At 38.7% G+C, this 18,398-nt stretch overlaps 2 protein-coding genes across 2 annotated transcripts; one reads left to right on the plus strand and one right to left on the minus strand.

The window, feature by feature from the left end:
• Positions 540 to 13,249, plus strand: LOC109711754 (pre-mRNA-processing-splicing factor 8A). Its single transcript, XM_020234961.1, has 25 exons — positions 540 to 865; positions 2,047 to 2,170; positions 2,282 to 2,374; positions 2,665 to 3,055; positions 3,312 to 3,801; positions 4,206 to 4,996; positions 5,117 to 5,202; positions 5,523 to 5,705; positions 5,888 to 6,202; positions 6,278 to 6,582; positions 6,661 to 7,115; positions 7,197 to 7,323; positions 7,999 to 8,240; positions 8,350 to 8,473; positions 8,570 to 8,759; positions 8,842 to 8,949; positions 9,115 to 9,368; positions 9,465 to 10,081; positions 10,167 to 10,273; positions 10,389 to 10,643; positions 10,731 to 11,366; positions 11,458 to 11,655; positions 11,741 to 12,019; positions 12,409 to 12,651; positions 13,058 to 13,249. The coding sequence occupies exons 1-25, from the start codon at positions 540 to 542 to the stop codon at positions 13,247 to 13,249; spliced, it is 7,131 nt and encodes a 2,376-aa protein (XP_020090550.1).
• Positions 14,153 to 16,610, minus strand: LOC109711297 (PTI1-like tyrosine-protein kinase At3g15890). The gene is made up of 4 exons (XM_020234264.1): positions 16,501 to 16,610; positions 16,264 to 16,408; positions 15,102 to 15,364; positions 14,153 to 14,960 (listed from the first exon to the last, which is right to left on the minus strand). Exons 1-4 carry the CDS (start codon positions 16,566 to 16,568, stop codon positions 14,402 to 14,404), a joined length of 1,035 nt encoding a protein of 344 aa, XP_020089853.1. The 5' UTR covers positions 16,569 to 16,610; the 3' UTR covers positions 14,153 to 14,401.

Raw genomic sequence — 18,398 nt, forward strand, 5'->3', positions numbered from 1 at the left:
ATTCGGGTTCGGATAAAATTTTAGGTATGCATACCTATTGACATCCCTACTCCTCTCTGGGTTTAAAAAAAAAATTAAAATTCAAAATAAATATTAATATTAAAAAAATTGATGAAATAAGAGAAAATAATAGATTTAATAATAAAAAAATGATTTCCGGTTCGGTTCGGTTTTAAAAATGCACTAAACCCGAACCGGATCAACCGATTTGACGCCCTGCGGGTTTAGGTCGGCCGGGTTCAAGTCGCAACCAAACCCAAAGACCGTAACCGACTTCGAGCTTCACCGCCATGTGAAGAGACTGAACCCTACAAATATGCACTTAACCCCTTACCATTTCTCGTTTTCTCGTTTCCGCCTCCCGTTTCTCCTCTATATTCCATCCACTCGCTCGAACACTCTACCTATTTCGCCACCCCCAGGAACCCTAACTGGTTCCATCACCACCACCCTAAAACCCTAGACGAAACGATCCCGCGGAGGAGGAGGAGGGGACCTTTCTAGGGCTTTGTTGGGAGGGGCGGAAGAGTAGAGAAGCTATGTGGAACGGGGCGACACCGCCGCCGCCGCCTCCGCCGTCGTCGTCGATGGCGCCGCCTCCTCCGCCGTCGTCGTCGGGGGCGCCGCCACCGCCGGGAACAACCGGAGCCCCGGGGACGCAGCCGCCGCCGCCGCCGCCGCCTCCGGCGGTGCAGCCGTCGTACAGCATACCGCCATCGGCCGCGGAGCTGGAGGCGCAGCTGGTGGAGAAGGCAAGGAAGTGGCACCAGCTCAACTCCAAGAGGTACGGCGACAAGCGCAAGTTCGGGTTCGTGGAGGCACAGAAGGAGGACATGCCCCCCGAGCACGTCCGCAAGATCATCAGGTGCGTGATCCTTCCTCTTCTTCTTCAACCTATTTCCTTGTCTCTCTTTTTTTTTGGGGTAGAACTATGTTTTATAACCGAGGATACTAGATCGCCATTGGGGTGGAAGTGAAAGGGAGAAGTAATGTTTAAAAATAATAATAATTTTTGTGTTGTTTGTATAGTGAGATACGTGAGTTTGGGGTACTAAGTGTGGAGATGGTAAGGATCACTTGGTTGGATCTCTATATATCATGTATTATCATTTGCTTTTTTATTATAAACTGTAAAGTAAGTTTAAGCTTGTTGTTGAAGAGATTTTTGCTTTCTGTGATTGAGCGCATAAAAAACGTAGATGGTACTAGTAGGTTTATGTACTTTTAACCTAAGAAGCATGAAGAGATGAAAACCCCTTGATTTGGCTCATGTTGAAAGGACCTCAGATTGATTGGAGTAAAGGTGTCTGATTGTAGGTTTTGGTGTTGTAAAGAAATTGAGACCATTAAGATAAAATGTCTACCGGTCCCGTGTAGGGGGGTGCATTTGTTTAATGAACAATTGAATATTCAGGCTACGACAGAGCTCTTCATCATGCGAAATCCACACATCGCGTTTGATGTACATATAAAACGTGATTCCTCCATTTGGTTTTACCTACTTTTAGTTGGTTGCAAAAGTTAGATTAGAAATTGTAAAGATTCTTCTAACTTTTATGTTTGAATAGCACGATTTGTGTAAGCTGCAAGGCTCGCTTCTATTTGTGTAAGCATGTAGATAAACACTTTGTTCTTTTATTGCTGGTCAGCTTACAAACTCACCTTTTTTTAGAAAAACACAAGATAAGTTGCTTCCATATTGGTGTTTTCATTGCCAAACAACTCTTCCCTTGACATTCAATTCTTCCGTTGATATCTTACATACTTTGGGTATTATTAGACTCTGTATTTTCCTTTTTCGCTTGTTCTTTTGGGGGTTGGGTTGGGGTGCTGGTGGTGTGAGAGGTAGGCGCATGGAGCTGGGCTTGTAATTGGAGTATACTAAAGTTGGATATTTTTATTTTTATAAGAATCTACTACTGGTTTGCAACCTGTGATAGAATCATTGCAATTTTTTGACTTCTTTGAAATAAGCATTTTATTAGAGAACTTTTCCCTCAATTCCATGCAGTTAAAGTAATGCTCGCCGTATTTGTTTTTGTGCAGAGATCATGGTGACATGTCATCAAAGAAGTACCGTCATGATAAACGTGTATATCTCGGAGCATTGAAATTTGTGCCTCATGCAGTTTACAAGCTCCTTGAGAACATGCCAATGCCGTGGGAACAGGTATCACCTTTTATCCAGTTTGTTCATTTTTCTTTACAGTTACACTGTAGATTAATCAAAATTCTACTGTCTTCATTGTCTTTTCATACATTTTCTTTGATAAACTTGCAGGTTCGAAACGTGAAAATTTTATATCATATCACTGGTGCAATAACATTTGTCAATGAGATTCCTTGGGTAGTTGAGCCCATCTATTTAGCACAGGTGAGTGAAGCAACTTCTCTCAGGCTTTCTCTTTCACAAACTGTATGTGTGTGTGTGTGTGTGTGAGGCAGCTGATACTGACTACATTTTGCAAGCGTTATCTTCCTTTAGATGATTGCGAAGGCCTTGAAATTTAATCACTTGCATCCTTTTCAAAAGTGATACCAATTTTAGAATCTTTTTCTGAGTGCAAGACATGATGAAAGCTATGAGGCTGTTAATTTGGCTGTGATTTTTGTGTTCTTTTCACTATGTCTTACTGATATCTTCGTTCAATCTTGCCTTTACAGTGGGGTACAATGTGGATTATGATGCGAAGAGAGAAGAGAGACAGGCGGCACTTCAAAAGAATGCGTTTTCCTCCCTTTGATGACGAGGAGCCTCCACTGGACTATGCTGATAATCTGCTAGATGTTGAGCCATTGGAAGCTATACAACTAGAGTTGGATGAAGAAGAAGATTCAGCTGTATATACATGGTTTTACGATCATAAGCCTCTTGTAAAGACGAAGCTTATCAATGGCCCTAGCTACAGGAAATGGCATCTCTCTCTTCCTATTATGGCAACACTTTACCGATTGGCTGGACAGCTGTTGTCTGATTTGATTGACCACAATTATTTTTACTTGTTTGACATGGAGTCATTCTTCACTGCTAAAGCATTGAACATGTGTATACCTGGTATGAATTCAGTTCTTTATTTTTTTTCCCCCTAGCATTTTATGGGCATGGTATCCTAGTTATTAATTTATTTTATCTATTTTGCCTTCAGGTCACTTGTAACAGTGTGGAAATATCCTAGTCAGTTATATTAAGAAAATCATATTTTCTTTTTCTATTCCTTAGGCATAGGCAGTAGGAAACACTGCTATCAATTAATAACTTTTCTTGGAGAATTTTGCTTATTAGGGGCCACATCTTCTTAAATTCCTTGCAGGAGGTCCGAAGTTTGAGCCTTTGTACCGTGACATGGAGAAAGGAGATGAGGACTGGAATGAATTTAATGACATCAATAAACTCATCATTCGTCAGCCACTTAGGACAGAGTACAGAATTGCTTTTCCTCATCTGTACAATAATAGGCCCAGGAAAGTAAGGCTTGGTGTATATCATACTCCAATGATAATGTATATAAAAACCGAGGATCCTGATTTGCCTGCATTCTATTATGATCCTTTGATAAATCCCATAACTTCAGTTAACAAGGTTGACCGCCGGGAGAAGAAAGTGAATGAAGAGGAAGATGAGGAAGATTTCTACCTCCCAGATGATGTGGAGCCTCTGCTGGCAGATACGCAGCTTTATACTGACACAACAGCTGCTGGTATTGCATTACTATTTGCTCCACGCCCTTTCAACATGAGATCTGGTAGGATGCGCCGAGCTGAAGACATTCCTCTTGTGTCTGAGTGGTACAAAGAACACTGGTGAGTTTTCTTTCGATACATGCTGATAGATTCTTATTACGCATATTTAAAGAGATATTTGTTTGCAAACTTATGTGTTTACAGTATATACCTGCATAATCTGAATTTTGATATACACCCTTCATTAATCTTGGTTTCCTACCTATATTCTCTTGTACTTCATCTGACTTTTTGAACCCCCCACCCCCCCCCCCCCCCCCCCCCCCCCCCCCCCCCTTAATGCATGACCATAGTTGGATGATTTCCTAACTTGGCCTAAGAGGGGTATATGAAATTCCAGATATGTGGGGAAAGTTTTAAATTGTAAATAGATGAGATGCTGGCATGTATTAACTCCTTTTTAAATAAGCATCTCAAGTTCTTATGAAGTTTCTGATCGAGATGGTTCTGAATGTATTTTGCAGCCCTCCGTCATATCCAGTTAAAGTTCGAGTGAGCTACCAGAAACTGTTGAAGTGTTATGTCCTCAATGAGCTGCATCATAAACCTCCAAAGGCACAGAAAAAGAAACATCTGTTTCGGTCTCTCCAAGCGACAAAGTTCTTTCAAACTACAGAACTGGATTGGGTTGAAGCTGGTCTGCAAGTTTGTAAGCAGGGCTACAACATGCTTAATTTGCTGATCCATAGGAAAAATTTGAACTATCTTCACCTGGACTACAATTTTAATTTGAAACCTGTAAAGACTCTAACAACAAAGGAGAGGAAAAAATCACGATTCGGTAATGCATTCCATCTATGTCGTGAGATTTTGCGACTGACCAAGTTGGTCGTTGATGCAAATGTTCAGTTCCGCTTGGGTAATGTGGATGCCTTCCAGTTAGCTGATGGTCTGCAATACACATTTTCGCATGTCGGCCAGTTGACTGGTATGTATCGTTACAAGTATCGACTAATGCGGCAGATCCGGATGTGTAAAGATCTGAAGCACTTGATATATTACCGCTTTAATACTGGCCCTGTTGGGAAAGGGCCGGGCTGTGGGTTTTGGGCTCCGATGTGGAGGGTCTGGCTATTTTTCCTTCGGGGCATTGTTCCTTTGCTGGAGAGATGGCTGGGTAATCTGCTTGCTCGGCAGTTTGAGGGCCGGCATTCAAAAGGAGTTGCTAAAACTGTTACAAAGCAACGGGTGGAGAGTCATTTTGATTTGGAACTCCGAGCTGCTGTCATGCATGATGTTCTTGATGCAATGCCAGGTTTGTCCCAATTTTTATCTCTGTAGTTTGCATTACGCAATCTGTCAAATAATCAATATTGGTAGTATCTTTGTCTATTTTTTTCAATATGGAAGTGAATTTGATTTTGGATTTATGCAGAGGGCATCAAGCAAAACAAGGCCAGAACCATCTTGCAACATCTTAGCGAAGCATGGCGTTGTTGGAAAGCCAACATTCCCTGGAAGGTATGTTGTTCAGGAACCCATGTATGTAGTTGTTGTCATGGTCATAATATTCGACATTTTAGTTGTAAAAATTCGTGAAAAATTCAGCAAAACTTGATTGGCGAAACATTTTACTTATTTATCCACAATATTCTACTTTATGCATTTTCTTGTTATATATATAGTTTACTAACCAAACTAGTTCCCCATTTTATCTGAACCCACTGGTTTCTTCTTTTTTTTTTTTCCCTGAACCCAAACTTCTTTGCATTCTCCAGTTTATCTTGATTGCTGAACTTGTTTATGGATTTGTTTATTGTTAACATCTTAAACTGTTGCAGGTCCCTGGCCTCCCAGTTCCTATTGAAAACATGATTCTTCGTTATGTGAAGTCCAAGGCTGATTGGTGGACTAATGTTGCTCACTACAATCGTGAGCGTATTAGAAGAGGTGCGACAGTTGATAAGACTGTTTGTCGAAAGAATCTTGGAAGGTTGACGCGCTTGTGGCTGAAGGCTGAACAGGTTCTCCACTGTGCTTTGAAGATGTTCTATTTATATGGTCCTATAATTGGAACATAATTTTTGTTATACTTCTCATACTACTGTCTCTGTTCTTTAAGATTACCTTCTCCATTTCATTGGAAGCTTTTCCATTTCATTGGAACTTAGGAGTCTGACATACTCATTTTTTATTATACTTACAGGAAAGGCAACATAATTACTTGAAAGATGGTCCATATGTTACCCCTGAAGAGGCAGTTGCTATTTACACTACGACTGTTCATTGGCTGGAATCAAGAAAGTTCTCACCAATTCCATTTCCTCCATTATCCTATAAACATGATACGAAACTTCTTATCCTGGCACTGGAGAGGCTAAAGGAGTCATATAGTGTAGCAGTCAGACTAAACCAATTGCAGCGAGAAGAACTTGGTCTGATAGAACAAGCCTATGACAACCCGCATGAGGCGTTATCAAGGATAAAACGTCACTTGCTTACTCAGCGTGCCTTTAAAGAAGTAAGTCTTTCTCCTTAGAGATCATCTGACTCTTCTTAATCATGTTACTAACTGAATTTAACATGTTATCTTCAGGTTGGCATTGAATTTATGGATCTGTACAGTTACCTGATTCCTGTGTATGAGATTGAACCCCTTGAGAAAATCACAGATGCGTATCTTGATCAGTACTTGTGGTATGAAGGTGACAAGCGGCATCTTTTCCCAAATTGGGTCAAACCTGCAGATTCAGAGCCACCTCCTCTCCTTGTCTACAAATGGTGTCAGGGCATAAACAATTTACAGGGTATATGGGATACTGGTGATGGGCAATGTGTTGTAATGCTTCAAACAAAATTTGAGAAGTTCTTTGAGAAAATAGATCTGACTATGTTAAACAGGTAAATTTTATCACCTTTACAATGACAAGTGATTTAACATGCGTGTTGCTGCATTTCTAAGACGTTGCCCTTTTGCAGGCTTTTAAGGCTTGTCTTGGATCACAATATTGCGGACTACGTTACAGCAAAAAATAATGTGGTCTTATCTTACAAGGACATGAGTCACACAAACTCTTACGGTCTCATTCGCGGTCTTCAGTTTGCCTCCTTTGTAGTGCAGTACTATGGTCTTATGCTCGATCTCTTGCTTCTCGGTCTAACTCGAGCCAGTGAAATTGCGGGGCCACCTCAGATGCCCAATGAATTTATTACGTATGCTGACACTAAAGTTGAGACGAGGCATCCAATTAGGTTGTACTCTCGATATATCGATAAGGTGCATATCTTGTTCCGCTTCACCCATGAAGAAGCACGTGATCTCATTCAGCGTTACTTGACTGAACATCCTGACCCGAACAACGAAAATATGGTGGGTTACAATAACAAAAAGTGCTGGCCAAGGGATGCCAGAATGAGGCTAATGAAACATGATGGTAATTCTATTAGCTATTGTCTTACTATGTTTTTTATTATAGTAAACCTTTTTTAATCTTATCTCCTCTTTATCTTTCCAGTTAACCTTGGGAGAAGTGTATTTTGGGATATGAAGAACCGCCTTCCTAGGAGTATCACAACATTGGAGTGGGAAAATAGCTTTGTCTCTGTGTACAGCAAGGACAACCCCAACCTGCTTTTCAGCATGTACGTATATATTCTTTTCAAACTTAACATCTATCATTTACGTGCTACATTTGAAGTTTCTCCTTTTCTGGTGCTTCCTTTGTCTCTTTGCCATTTTGAATTTTAGGTAATTCATACTTCAAGTTTGATCTCAATTCTCAACTGTTCGGATTGAATACAACTGTTCGGATCGAATTTATCTTCTTAGACTAGATAGTTATATTTCTTACTGGATATCTCTGTCTGTCTGTGTCACTTTGTTTTTAACCCTCGATAACATGTATATTCACCTAAGAAGGCTTCCTGCTTGAGTTTTGATAATATCTTTATTTAGGCGTTTTCTTTTTCTTCGTCGCCTAATGTACTCTTATCATGTTTTTACTGTTGCATGTTTTTCCTCCGTACGTTTTTTTGGCACGTTTTGATTAATATTTCTTCAAACAGTTTGATTCTTGTGAGTGCTCTCTTCATGTACCCATCTAGTTGAGTCGTTAATATTTCCAAATGACGAGGTAAAGTCTAGATAGATCAAGGGTTTTCCATATGGATATGCCGTTTTTGGTATAAAGTTTATCATCATGACCTAGGTGTAATTTCTGAGATGAGCATTTTAATGGTACATAATATTTTACCTTTGGGTAATTATCTTGTCATTTGCTCCTTTTCATCAAGTTAATAGTTTTATTATCCTTCTAGGTGTGGGTTTGAAGTTCGGATATTGCCAAAGATAAGGATGACCCAAGAGGCATTCAGCAACACAAAGGATGGAGTCTGGAATCTGCAGAATGAGCAGACAAAAGAAAGAACGGCTATAGCCTTTCTACGTGTTGATGATGAGCACATGAAAGTCTTCGAAAATCGTGTGAGGCAAATTCTTATGTCATCAGGATCGACAACATTTACGAAGATTGTCAACAAGTGGAATACAGCTCTTATCGGTACGATAGCAAGTTTTGGACATATTTATCACTTTCTTGCATATAAGTTTAGTTAAGCAATGTGACTGCGTTAATATCATGCTCATCTTTTAATTTGACTTATTTTTAGGTCTTATGACATATTTCCGAGAAGCAACTGTTCACACCCAAGAGCTGTTAGATTTACTCGTTAAATGTGAAAACAAGATCCAGACTCGTATTAAGATTGGTCTGAACTCGAAGATGCCTAGCAGGTATTGTATTTCCACTGGAATACATTAACATAACTTCCACCTGGCTTACTACTTATTTGAACTAGGTAATTCTAATAAAGATATTATTCTTGTCAGGTTTCCGCCTGTTATTTTTTACACACCGAAGGAAATTGGAGGTCTTGGAATGTTATCGATGGGCCACATATTAATACCACAGAGTGATCTAAGGTATAGCAAGCAGACAGATGTTGGGGTAACGCACTTTCGAAGCGGTATGAGCCATGAGGAGGATCAGCTCATCCCAAATCTTTATCGCTACATTCAGGTTCTTAGACAGACCTTTTTCTTTTTGCTTCATTTTGTCATTAATAATTTGGTGGACTTACTCTTCATTTTTATTCCTATAGCCATGGGAGAGCGAATTTATTGACTCACAGCGTGTTTGGGCTGAATATGCATTGAAGAGGCAGGAAGCACAATCCCAGAATAGACGCTTAACTCTTGAGGATCTTGAGGTAAGTTTCAAATCATTGAGAAAATGCATTGGTTATATTTCATTCAATACTGTCATATTGCCTGTGATTTAGTTTTTCGACAGAGTTTTCTCCCAAAGTCGGCTTTTAATTACAGATGAAGTGTTCTTTTCCCAATGCTTAACATAAATTGCTAACCTTTTTCAGGATTCCTGGGATAGAGGTATACCTCGAATCAATACTCTTTTCCAGAAAGATCGTCACACATTAGCATACGACAAAGGCTGGAGGGTACGGACTGACTTTAAGCAGTATCAAGTGCTGAAACAGAATCCATTCTGGTGGACCCACCAGCGGCATGATGGAAAACTGTGGAACTTGAATAATTATCGAACTGATGTTATTCAAGCACTTGGAGGTGTAGAGGGAATATTGGAGCACACATTATTTAAAGGAACATAGTAAGATAATCTTACTACCATAAGCAACTTCATTTTTCTTTTTCTTTATTAGATATTTTTTTGACTAATTTGTCCCTTTTCTTTTCTCTTAACCAGTTTCCCGACCTGGGAAGGTCTCTTTTGGGAGAAGGCATCTGGCTTCGAGGAATCCATGAAATATAAGAAGCTGACTAATGCTCAGCGATCTGGGCTTAATCAAATCCCAAATCGTAGGTTCACCTTATGGTGGTCGCCAACCATAAACCGTGCAAATGTTTATGTGGGTTTCCAAGTGCAGCTTGATCTCACAGGAATATTCATGCATGGGAAAATTCCAACCTTGAAGATATCTCTAATTCAGATATTCCGTGCTCATCTTTGGCAAAAGATCCACGAAAGTGTTGTTATGGACCTTTGCCAAGTTTTAGATCAGGAACTTGATGCTCTGGAAATTGAGACCGTGCAAAAAGAGACGATACATCCCAGAAAGAGTTACAAGATGAACAGTTCTTGCGCAGATGTTCTTCTATTTGCTGCGCATAGATGGCCGATGTCCAAGCCCAGCCTAGTTGCTGAGTCGAAGGATGTTTTCGATCAGAAAGCAAGCAACAAGTATTGGATCGATGTGCAGCTTCGATGGGGAGATTATGATTCCCATGATATAGAACGGTATACGAGGGCTAAGTTCATGGATTATACAACTGATAACATGTCTATTTATCCATCTCCTACTGGTAAACATCATTACCTTAATACATTATATCCATGTTTTTCAAGTAAAACTATCTGCTGAATTATTCTCTTACTTTCTCATTGTAGGAGTGATGATTGGACTTGATTTAGCGTATAACTTGCACTCTGCTTTTGGCAACTGGTTTCCTGGGTCAAAACCTCTTCTGGCCCAAGCCATGAACAAAATCATGAAGGTACTATTTGATATCATCATTTTCCAGTAAAGCTTGCCTTGCCGATCCACTACCTTTGCATTGGTTATTATTTTGGTAAATCTAAGCTAGTTTATTTGATTTTTCTATTTGACAGTCCAATCCAGCTTTATACGTCTTGAGGGAGAGAATAAGGAAGGGTCTGCAGTTGTATTCATCCGAACCTACAGAACCATATCTGTCATCTCAGAACTATGGAGAGATATTCAGCAACCAAATCATATGGTTTGTGGATGATACGAATGTGTACCGAGTTACAATCCACAAAACATTCGAGGGAAATCTTACCACTAAACCTATCAACGGTGCCATCTTTATCTTTAACCCAAGAACAGGGCAATTGTTCTTAAAGGTTCTGCTCTTTTGTACATCCTTTTAAGATTTAATCACATTAAAATCTAAATAAGAACAACTTACATGGATTTATTATTTTATGCAGGTTATCCACACCAGTGTGTGGGCAGGGCAAAAGCGTCTCGGACAGTTGGCCAAGTGGAAAACAGCAGAAGAGGTTGCTGCCCTAGTCCGATCCCTGCCTGTCGAAGAGCAGCCAAAGCAAATTATCGTGACTCGGAAGGGCATGTTGGATCCTTTGGAGGTTCATTTGCTCGACTTTCCTAATATAGTTATAAAGGGTAGTGAGCTGCAGTTGCCATTCCAGGCTTGTTTGAAAATCGAGAAGTTCGGCGATTTGATTCTTAAAGCTACGGAGCCTCAAATGGTTTTATTCAATATCTATGATGATTGGCTGAAAAGCATTTCATCGTACACCGCCTTCTCTCGTCTCATACTGATATTACGGGCGCTCCACGTGAATAATGAGAAGGCAAAGATGTTGCTGAAGCCCGACAAAACTATCATTACTGAGCCACACCATATCTGGCCTTCTCTCACTGACGATCAGTGGATGAAGGTGGAAGTTGCACTTAGGGATCTTATATTGTCGGATTATGCGAAGAAGAATAATGTGAACACATCGGCACTCACACAGTCTGAAATCCGCGATATAATACTTGGTGCTGAGATTACTCCGCCCTCACAACAGAGGCAACAAATAGCAGAAATCGAGAAACAGGTTGGACTTTGGACAGCATATATTCTTTTAGGACTTAAAACTTGTCTAGTGTTCATAGCTTACGTGTTCTTTTTTTTTTATGAATTCTCAGGCAAAGGAAGCAAGCCAGTTAACTGCAGTTACAACAAAGACAACAAACGTTCATGGAGATGAGCTTATTGTGACTACGACCAGTCCCTATGAGCAACAAGCATTTGGGTCGAAGACTGATTGGCGTGTTAGGGCCATCTCTGCTACAAATCTGTATCTTCGAGTCAATCATATTTATGTCAACTCGGATGACATAAAGGTACGTGCAATAACCTTCAATCATCAAGTTTTCTTATTCATAGATGTCAAGTATCACTAATCTCAAAAATATTTGTAATTAACAGGAGACTGGATACACTTACATCATGCCAAAGAACATATTGAAGAAGTTTATATGCATAGCTGATCTTCGGACTCAGATTGCTGGGTATTTGTATGGGTTAAGTCCCCCAGATAACCCCCAGGTGAAGGAGATTCGGTGTATTGCTATGCCGCCACAATGGGGAACTCATCAGCAAGTCCATCTCCCATCTGCTCTTCCTGAGCACGAATTCCTGAATGATTTGGAACCGCTGGGTTGGATGCATACACAACCTAATGAGCTTCCTCAGTTATCCCCACAGGTTAATCTTTATTCATTTATGCTTGCAAATTTATCTAGTCGCAGCCTGTCCCAACATTATCTGAACTTTAATATGTTGCGTTCCCGAAATTAAATTTTAACACAACTTTTGTGCAAAATTATGTATCTCTTCAAAATTTTCTTCTAATACATTAACTTCTTCCCATTAATTTGTTGAATTAGCAACTTACAAGTATTTTTATGAGATTTTGAGGTGTGAAATTCAGATTATAAAGAGGCATATAGGTAATAAGTTGGTTTTGCAGAGAATATATTTAGAATCCTCTAATTTTTTACGTTTAGTGCTTTTATTGATGATAAAAAAAAAATGTGGGTGTTTCCTTTATTTGTTGGTTCACCTCTACTAAGCTGTTTCCTGTGCTACTGCAGGATCTGACAAGCCATGCTCGGATTCTAGAGAACAGCAAACAATGGGATGGTGAGAAGTGTATCATTCTAACGTGCAGTTTTACTCCAGGATCCTGTTCGCTAACTGCTTATAAGCTGACACCAAGCGGCTATGAGTGGGGTCGTCTTAACAAGGACACAGGAAGCAATCCACACGGATACCTCCCGACCCATTATGAGAAGGTTCAGATGCTTCTCAGCGACCGCTTCCTGGGATTCTACATGGTAATATGTCTTTTCTCTGCTACCTCGTTCTAGCTTGAAGTTCTGTACATTGAGTGAAATTGCATGGAGATCTCTCACTGTAGTTTACAGTGGAATAAGCCCCTGAACTTTTGGGTTTTTTGGATTGACATTCCTCTCAAATATAACTTGTTTTGACTTTTATTTCGGCCAAATATATTTCACAGTTTCAGTTGACAAAACTGTGGGTTTCTTTACCAGTTAGCAGATGATAGTTAACGGAATTGTCAAATTTGAGAGTAACTAAGTTAACCAAAGGAAAAGTTTTGAGGCCCAAAAGATAAAGTTTGGGAGCCTATTTCAAAATGGTGCATAGTTGAGTGGTTCTGCGTACATTTGGTTTAATTTCCTTTTCTGTTACCGATGATGTCAAAACTTACTGTCTCAGGTTCCGGATAATGGCCCATGGAATTACAACTTCATGGGAGTAAAGCATACTGCAAGTATGAAGTATGGCATGAAGCTCGGCGCGCCGCGCGACTACTACCACGAGGACCACAGGCCGACGCATTACCTCGAGTTCAGCAATCTCGAGGAGGGAGAGACGGCCGAGGGAGACCGGGAGGACACCTTTACGTAGAAACATATTTACTGTGTTAGGAATTATATGACGACACAATTCCTCATCCATGTCTCATCCATGGGTAAACGGCTCGACCTAATGGATGCTTTGTTACTAGTAGAGATTGAAGGGATCCTGTAAATTGTTTCCGCTTCGGTAGTTGAAAACAGAGTTGTATATTTAGTATCGGCTGTGCAACGTTTTGTATTCGATGATCGCGTTGCCATGTTGATTTATGTCAAGTAGCATGTTTGTACTGAATCTTAATATAGAACACAGTATGTTTATCAACTAACCTATGATCTGCAGTTTGTTTGCAAATTTAGTTTGTTTTGTCATAATAATTTAGCTGATCAAACTCCATTTTAGTGAGGATCTACTGGACTACCTAATATGTTAGGTAAAATTTATCTATTTTTGTTTGGTCTAGAAAATGAACAAAATTAGCTGGTAATATTCAATTCTTTTTTTGATCTCTTTCTCCTTTGGCGCCTCTGTTTTTTCGTCTGCAGTAATGTTATTATGTTCATGGTTTATATCTGATGGGAGTGAGACGTTATATACAGGCCAATGTTCTAAGCCCATTTTCTAAAAAGAAGAAAAAAAAATTATTTTACACAAAAACATGATTATTTTTTTACTTTTTTTTAAAAATTTTTGTGGCGGCGTCAGGGTGTTTGCATTGCAATAATAGGAAGAAACAGGTACTAGAATATTTATTTGAAAAGGGTTGGGGAATAAATTGCAACATCATGGTAGAACTCGCTTAAACTGAGCTGTGTGACTGTGCCCCAGCTGCCGTATTTTGTGCTTCTTAAAAAAACGAAAGAAAAAAAGATAATCCCAAGTGAACCATTTAAATTTCTCGATTTTTTTTTCCGACACTGCTCAGGATGGAATTGAATTGATTTTTGATTCAGGAATACAACGAAAAAGAACATGGAAGTAAGTTTTCCACCAAAAGTATTAAACAGCAACAATTACAATCCATAAGCAACAAATTTTGTACAAATCAAACAATCTTCGAAATGTTTGTGTAATTATTACATGGCAACATCAAACATCATGTAATCAGTGACCTCCAATCACAACATCATCCCGCAAACACACTTCACAACCCAAACTACAAAATTCTGCATTGTTATACATGTTCCATCTATTTCTGACCATTTACAGCGAACTTGCCGTCGTTTGTATCCTAAACATCTCATCATTTTGTATGAATAGTAGGTTCTCCTTAGCCCCTCCTTTAAGCAGTTCCGCCACCTCGAGCATTGTGGGTCTCCTCTGAGGCTGGCTCTGCGCGCAAAACAGCCCGACAAGCACCAGTCTCTTTAGTTCTTCCTTCACATAACTGCCATCCAGTTTCGGGTCCGCAATTTCATCGAACCTCTTCTCTCGAGCCAACGGAAAAGCCCAATCTGCGATCGCTAGCCTCTGATTAGTGCTCGACTTTTCAATCGATCTTTTACCGCTTACGAGCTCGAGGAGTAGTACACCGAAGCTGTATACGTCGCAGCTCTCCGTGGCTTTCGCTGAAATGGCCAATTCTGGAGCAAGATAGCCTTGAGTTCCTTTCACAGTTGTAGCCACTTGAGCAGCAGATTCCGGAGCGAGATCCGCGAGCCCGAAGTCAGCAACTCGAGCTCGAAACTCCGAATCGAGCAGAACATTGCTCGCCTTGATCTTTTTGTGGATTATCCGAGGCGTCGCGTGGTGGTGAAGATAACTGACGTGAAATGAAATAAGTCAGCAAGATTCCGCAAAACATGATCTGAATGAATTCTCACATGTATTGAACAGCTAATGAAAATTCAGGTACTACTATTCGTAGAACCCGAAGAACCGCATCTAAGGTTTCGTAACCTACGCAATCCCCTCGGCTGATCCGATGGCGACGGACATTCGCCTCCCCCAGTGAAGAAGGCGATCTGCGGAGTGCGGCCCGTGGAGGTACGAGTACAAGCTGAAGTTGGGCATGTAGTCGTACACGAGGAGGTGTTCCGGTCCCTCGGAGCAATATCCACGCAAGCTTAGGAGGTTATTGTGCCTCACTCTTCCCATAGTCTCGACTTCGGCGGCGAAGTCCTGTTCGGCCTTTTCGCTCAGCATTCTCAGCCTTTTGACGGCGATCTACGCCAAAGAGAGATGTAAGACGCAAAGTTTTGGTAATGCAGATTCTCAGTTTTTTGTTACTGTAAGAATCATTTCGTCAGTCCCGCAAAAATTTTGGTTTCTGGGTCGGATTCTGACAATGTTTGTGTCAGTGTAAATTAGATTCAAATTCGGCATAGTTTTGTTTCTTCCTGAAGTGATTGTTTCAGTTATATCACTGAACTATTCTGAGGTGACTGTTTAAGTGTTCCGTAAGAATCTACAAGAATTTGTTTACTGAATCAGGTTTTGATTGTGTCTCCGCGCGGCTTATTTTGATCTTTTTGTCTTCTCTTTTCAGATCACATTTGACCACCTTTTGATCAACTGCATCTTAACTATTTGTAGTGTTAAAAACTAAAAACACCTCAATTGTATGAACGAAATGACACAGCACCAATATGAAAATGCATGATGCCACAAAGTAGTTTTGTTAAATTTTAGGCTAAGTTATAAAAAACAACCTTGCACTTTACTCCCTGTTTTCAATCACCCTCCTCCTGCATTAAAAATTGTGTCAATTATCGACCTATACTTTATAATATTTCAAAGAGTTCGGTTGTAAAACTTTACGAAAACAAGTTAGTATATCACATTCTTTCATATCTTAACATCTGTTAAATTTACAACTCAAAAAATAGATTTAAGAAACAGATAAAAAAGATCTCCTATTTTGCTCGCACTATCAGAATTGATAGTTTATCGAACATTTTACAAATGACAAATAAGTTTTACGGTCGAATTCAACAATCATCCTTAATTTTTTTGACTTTTTTGAGACAATGACAAATTGACGTAATTTGTAATGCAGGACAGTAATTGAGACGAAAACTAAATAACAATTTCCCCCCCCCCTAAAAATATAAGTAATGAAATACCTGAGACCCATCCCACAATTGGCCCCAATACACACTTCCAGATTCTCCTTCGCCGAGCTTATTATCATAATTAAAATTGTTCGTCGCGGAGAGAAGCTCTCGTAACGAGAAAACCCACCTCGACGAACCGCTTCCTTTCTCGCTCCTACATAAAATATTTTACTCGAAGAAGAAAAGATTTTGAATTAAGTAATACAGAAATGAAAGAAGAAAAAAACACGGAGTTGAAGAAGATACCAATCAGAGGGCCTTCCGCAGCAGAAGAAGAAGGAGCAGAACTTCATCTGGCAGAGCCTCAGATGCATAACAGCAAAATCCAAATGCCACTTTTTTTTTTTTCTTTTTTTTATTTGTTTTATTTATTTGTTTTTTTTTTAAGTGTTTGTTCTTGTTAATGTAGATTTGAAATTGAAATGGAAGGAGAAAAAGAGAGGGGCTTCTGGGAAAAGTGCTTTTCTCAGAAAAGAGAGGGGAATTTGGAAAGTTATAAAAAAAAAAAAAAAGCTGCTGCTGCAGCAGCAGCTGTAACGGTTCGTTTTGTCGTCTCAGAAAAAGTCAAAAACAAAAACCAAAAAAAAAATTATTTGGGATATGATTCACGCGCTTCTCCTCCTTGCGTGCCCGCAACTTCGGTTATTTAAAAATAAAAAAAAAAAAAACAACCGACCGTCATTAGCATAAGTGGTAAAAAATTTGGCGATTGATATTCGAAGTTTTAAGTTCGAATTCTAATTGATTCACATTTCCGGCTAAATTTATTTCTAAATAAAATTAAAATAGAGCTAACAATCATTATTCGCGAATTAGCTCATTTATTAGACAAGATGTTCGACTCAAAATGGGTTTTTTGAGTTGAGATCAAATCGCTTGTATTCACTTCAATGTAGCTCAAATATATATTCGTACTGTATATAAAAACACGTATTTTAATTTGGGTATATCGACGGACTTACTTTTTATGCTTTGTTATCGAGTAATTCTATATTGTAATCTTAAGCGTATTCAAACCAAGCTCGATTGAGCGAAATAATATTTAGGTTTAGCTTTTAGTAAATTTTGTATGTTTATGCTCATTCTATTTAATTTTGAGCCATTTAATTATTGTGATATGCGAAATGTGATATTACGTAGGAGAACAGATATGAAATTTGGTCATTATACTTTTTCATCGTACATAACGCAATTTCCTCGCAATCCTAAACGAAATCTATATCTTAACATTTTAAAGACTAAGATATACAGATAGTATCCCTTTAAAAAAAAAAGAGGGGCTAAAATACAGGTAACCTCTCTCAATATATGGCACATTGCACTTTACTCTCTAGATATAAGAAATATGTACTTAATTTTTTAAAAAAAATATAAAATATCTAACATATTATAGTGTTAAAAAATAATGAAATGGTTGAATATGGCTTTATTTTTTACCTTTTTTTTTTTTTTATCCTCAAAAGGTTGAAGTGCATTTTTTAATTTAATCTGATTTAAGTGCTAAAGATGTAAGCTTCTAGGAAGGTTGAAGACATATTTTTTGTGTCCAAGAGGTTAAGTACAATACCTAAAGTGCATGTTAGCAAAAAAAAAAAGAAAAAAGAAAAAAGAAGAAGCTAAAATAGAAAAAATTACATAATAAATATCTGCTTTATCACTTTTCCTCCGTAATTTCAAAAATTTATATTTTGCCTCCTTGAAGTTTCAGAAATATTTTCAGAATGTTACATCATTAATAGAGAGCACAGAATAACTAAATTGTCCTTACTTACTTTGAAATAAAAAAATTAATTTTTTAGTATATTTTTGTTATTTTTAATAATATTTTCAGTATAAATTATAAGAAATAAATGGAATAACGACGGAACCCTAACGGAGAGAGCTAAGGAGGCATTTGGATTGACGAATCTCTTGATCCAACAAAACTCAAGTGCAGTGGTATTTAAGTTTTTCTGAAATGTAGTTGTTTTTTTGTTGTTTGTTTTGATGTAACTCGTACTATCTGAAAGTTGAATTCAATCACTATTTCTCTTTATTTTGTTATAATTTGATACTAGCAAAATTAATTTTTTAAGTTTCATGGTTTGTTTTCATATAAATAAATAAATCTGTTATCTCTGAAATATAATAGTAAACTTACCCCT

Source organism: Ananas comosus, linkage group 6, assembly GCF_001540865.1.
Source record: "Ananas comosus cultivar F153 linkage group 6, ASM154086v1, whole genome shotgun sequence".
In the NCBI taxonomy this organism is placed as follows: Eukaryota; Viridiplantae; Streptophyta; class Magnoliopsida; order Poales; family Bromeliaceae; genus Ananas; species Ananas comosus.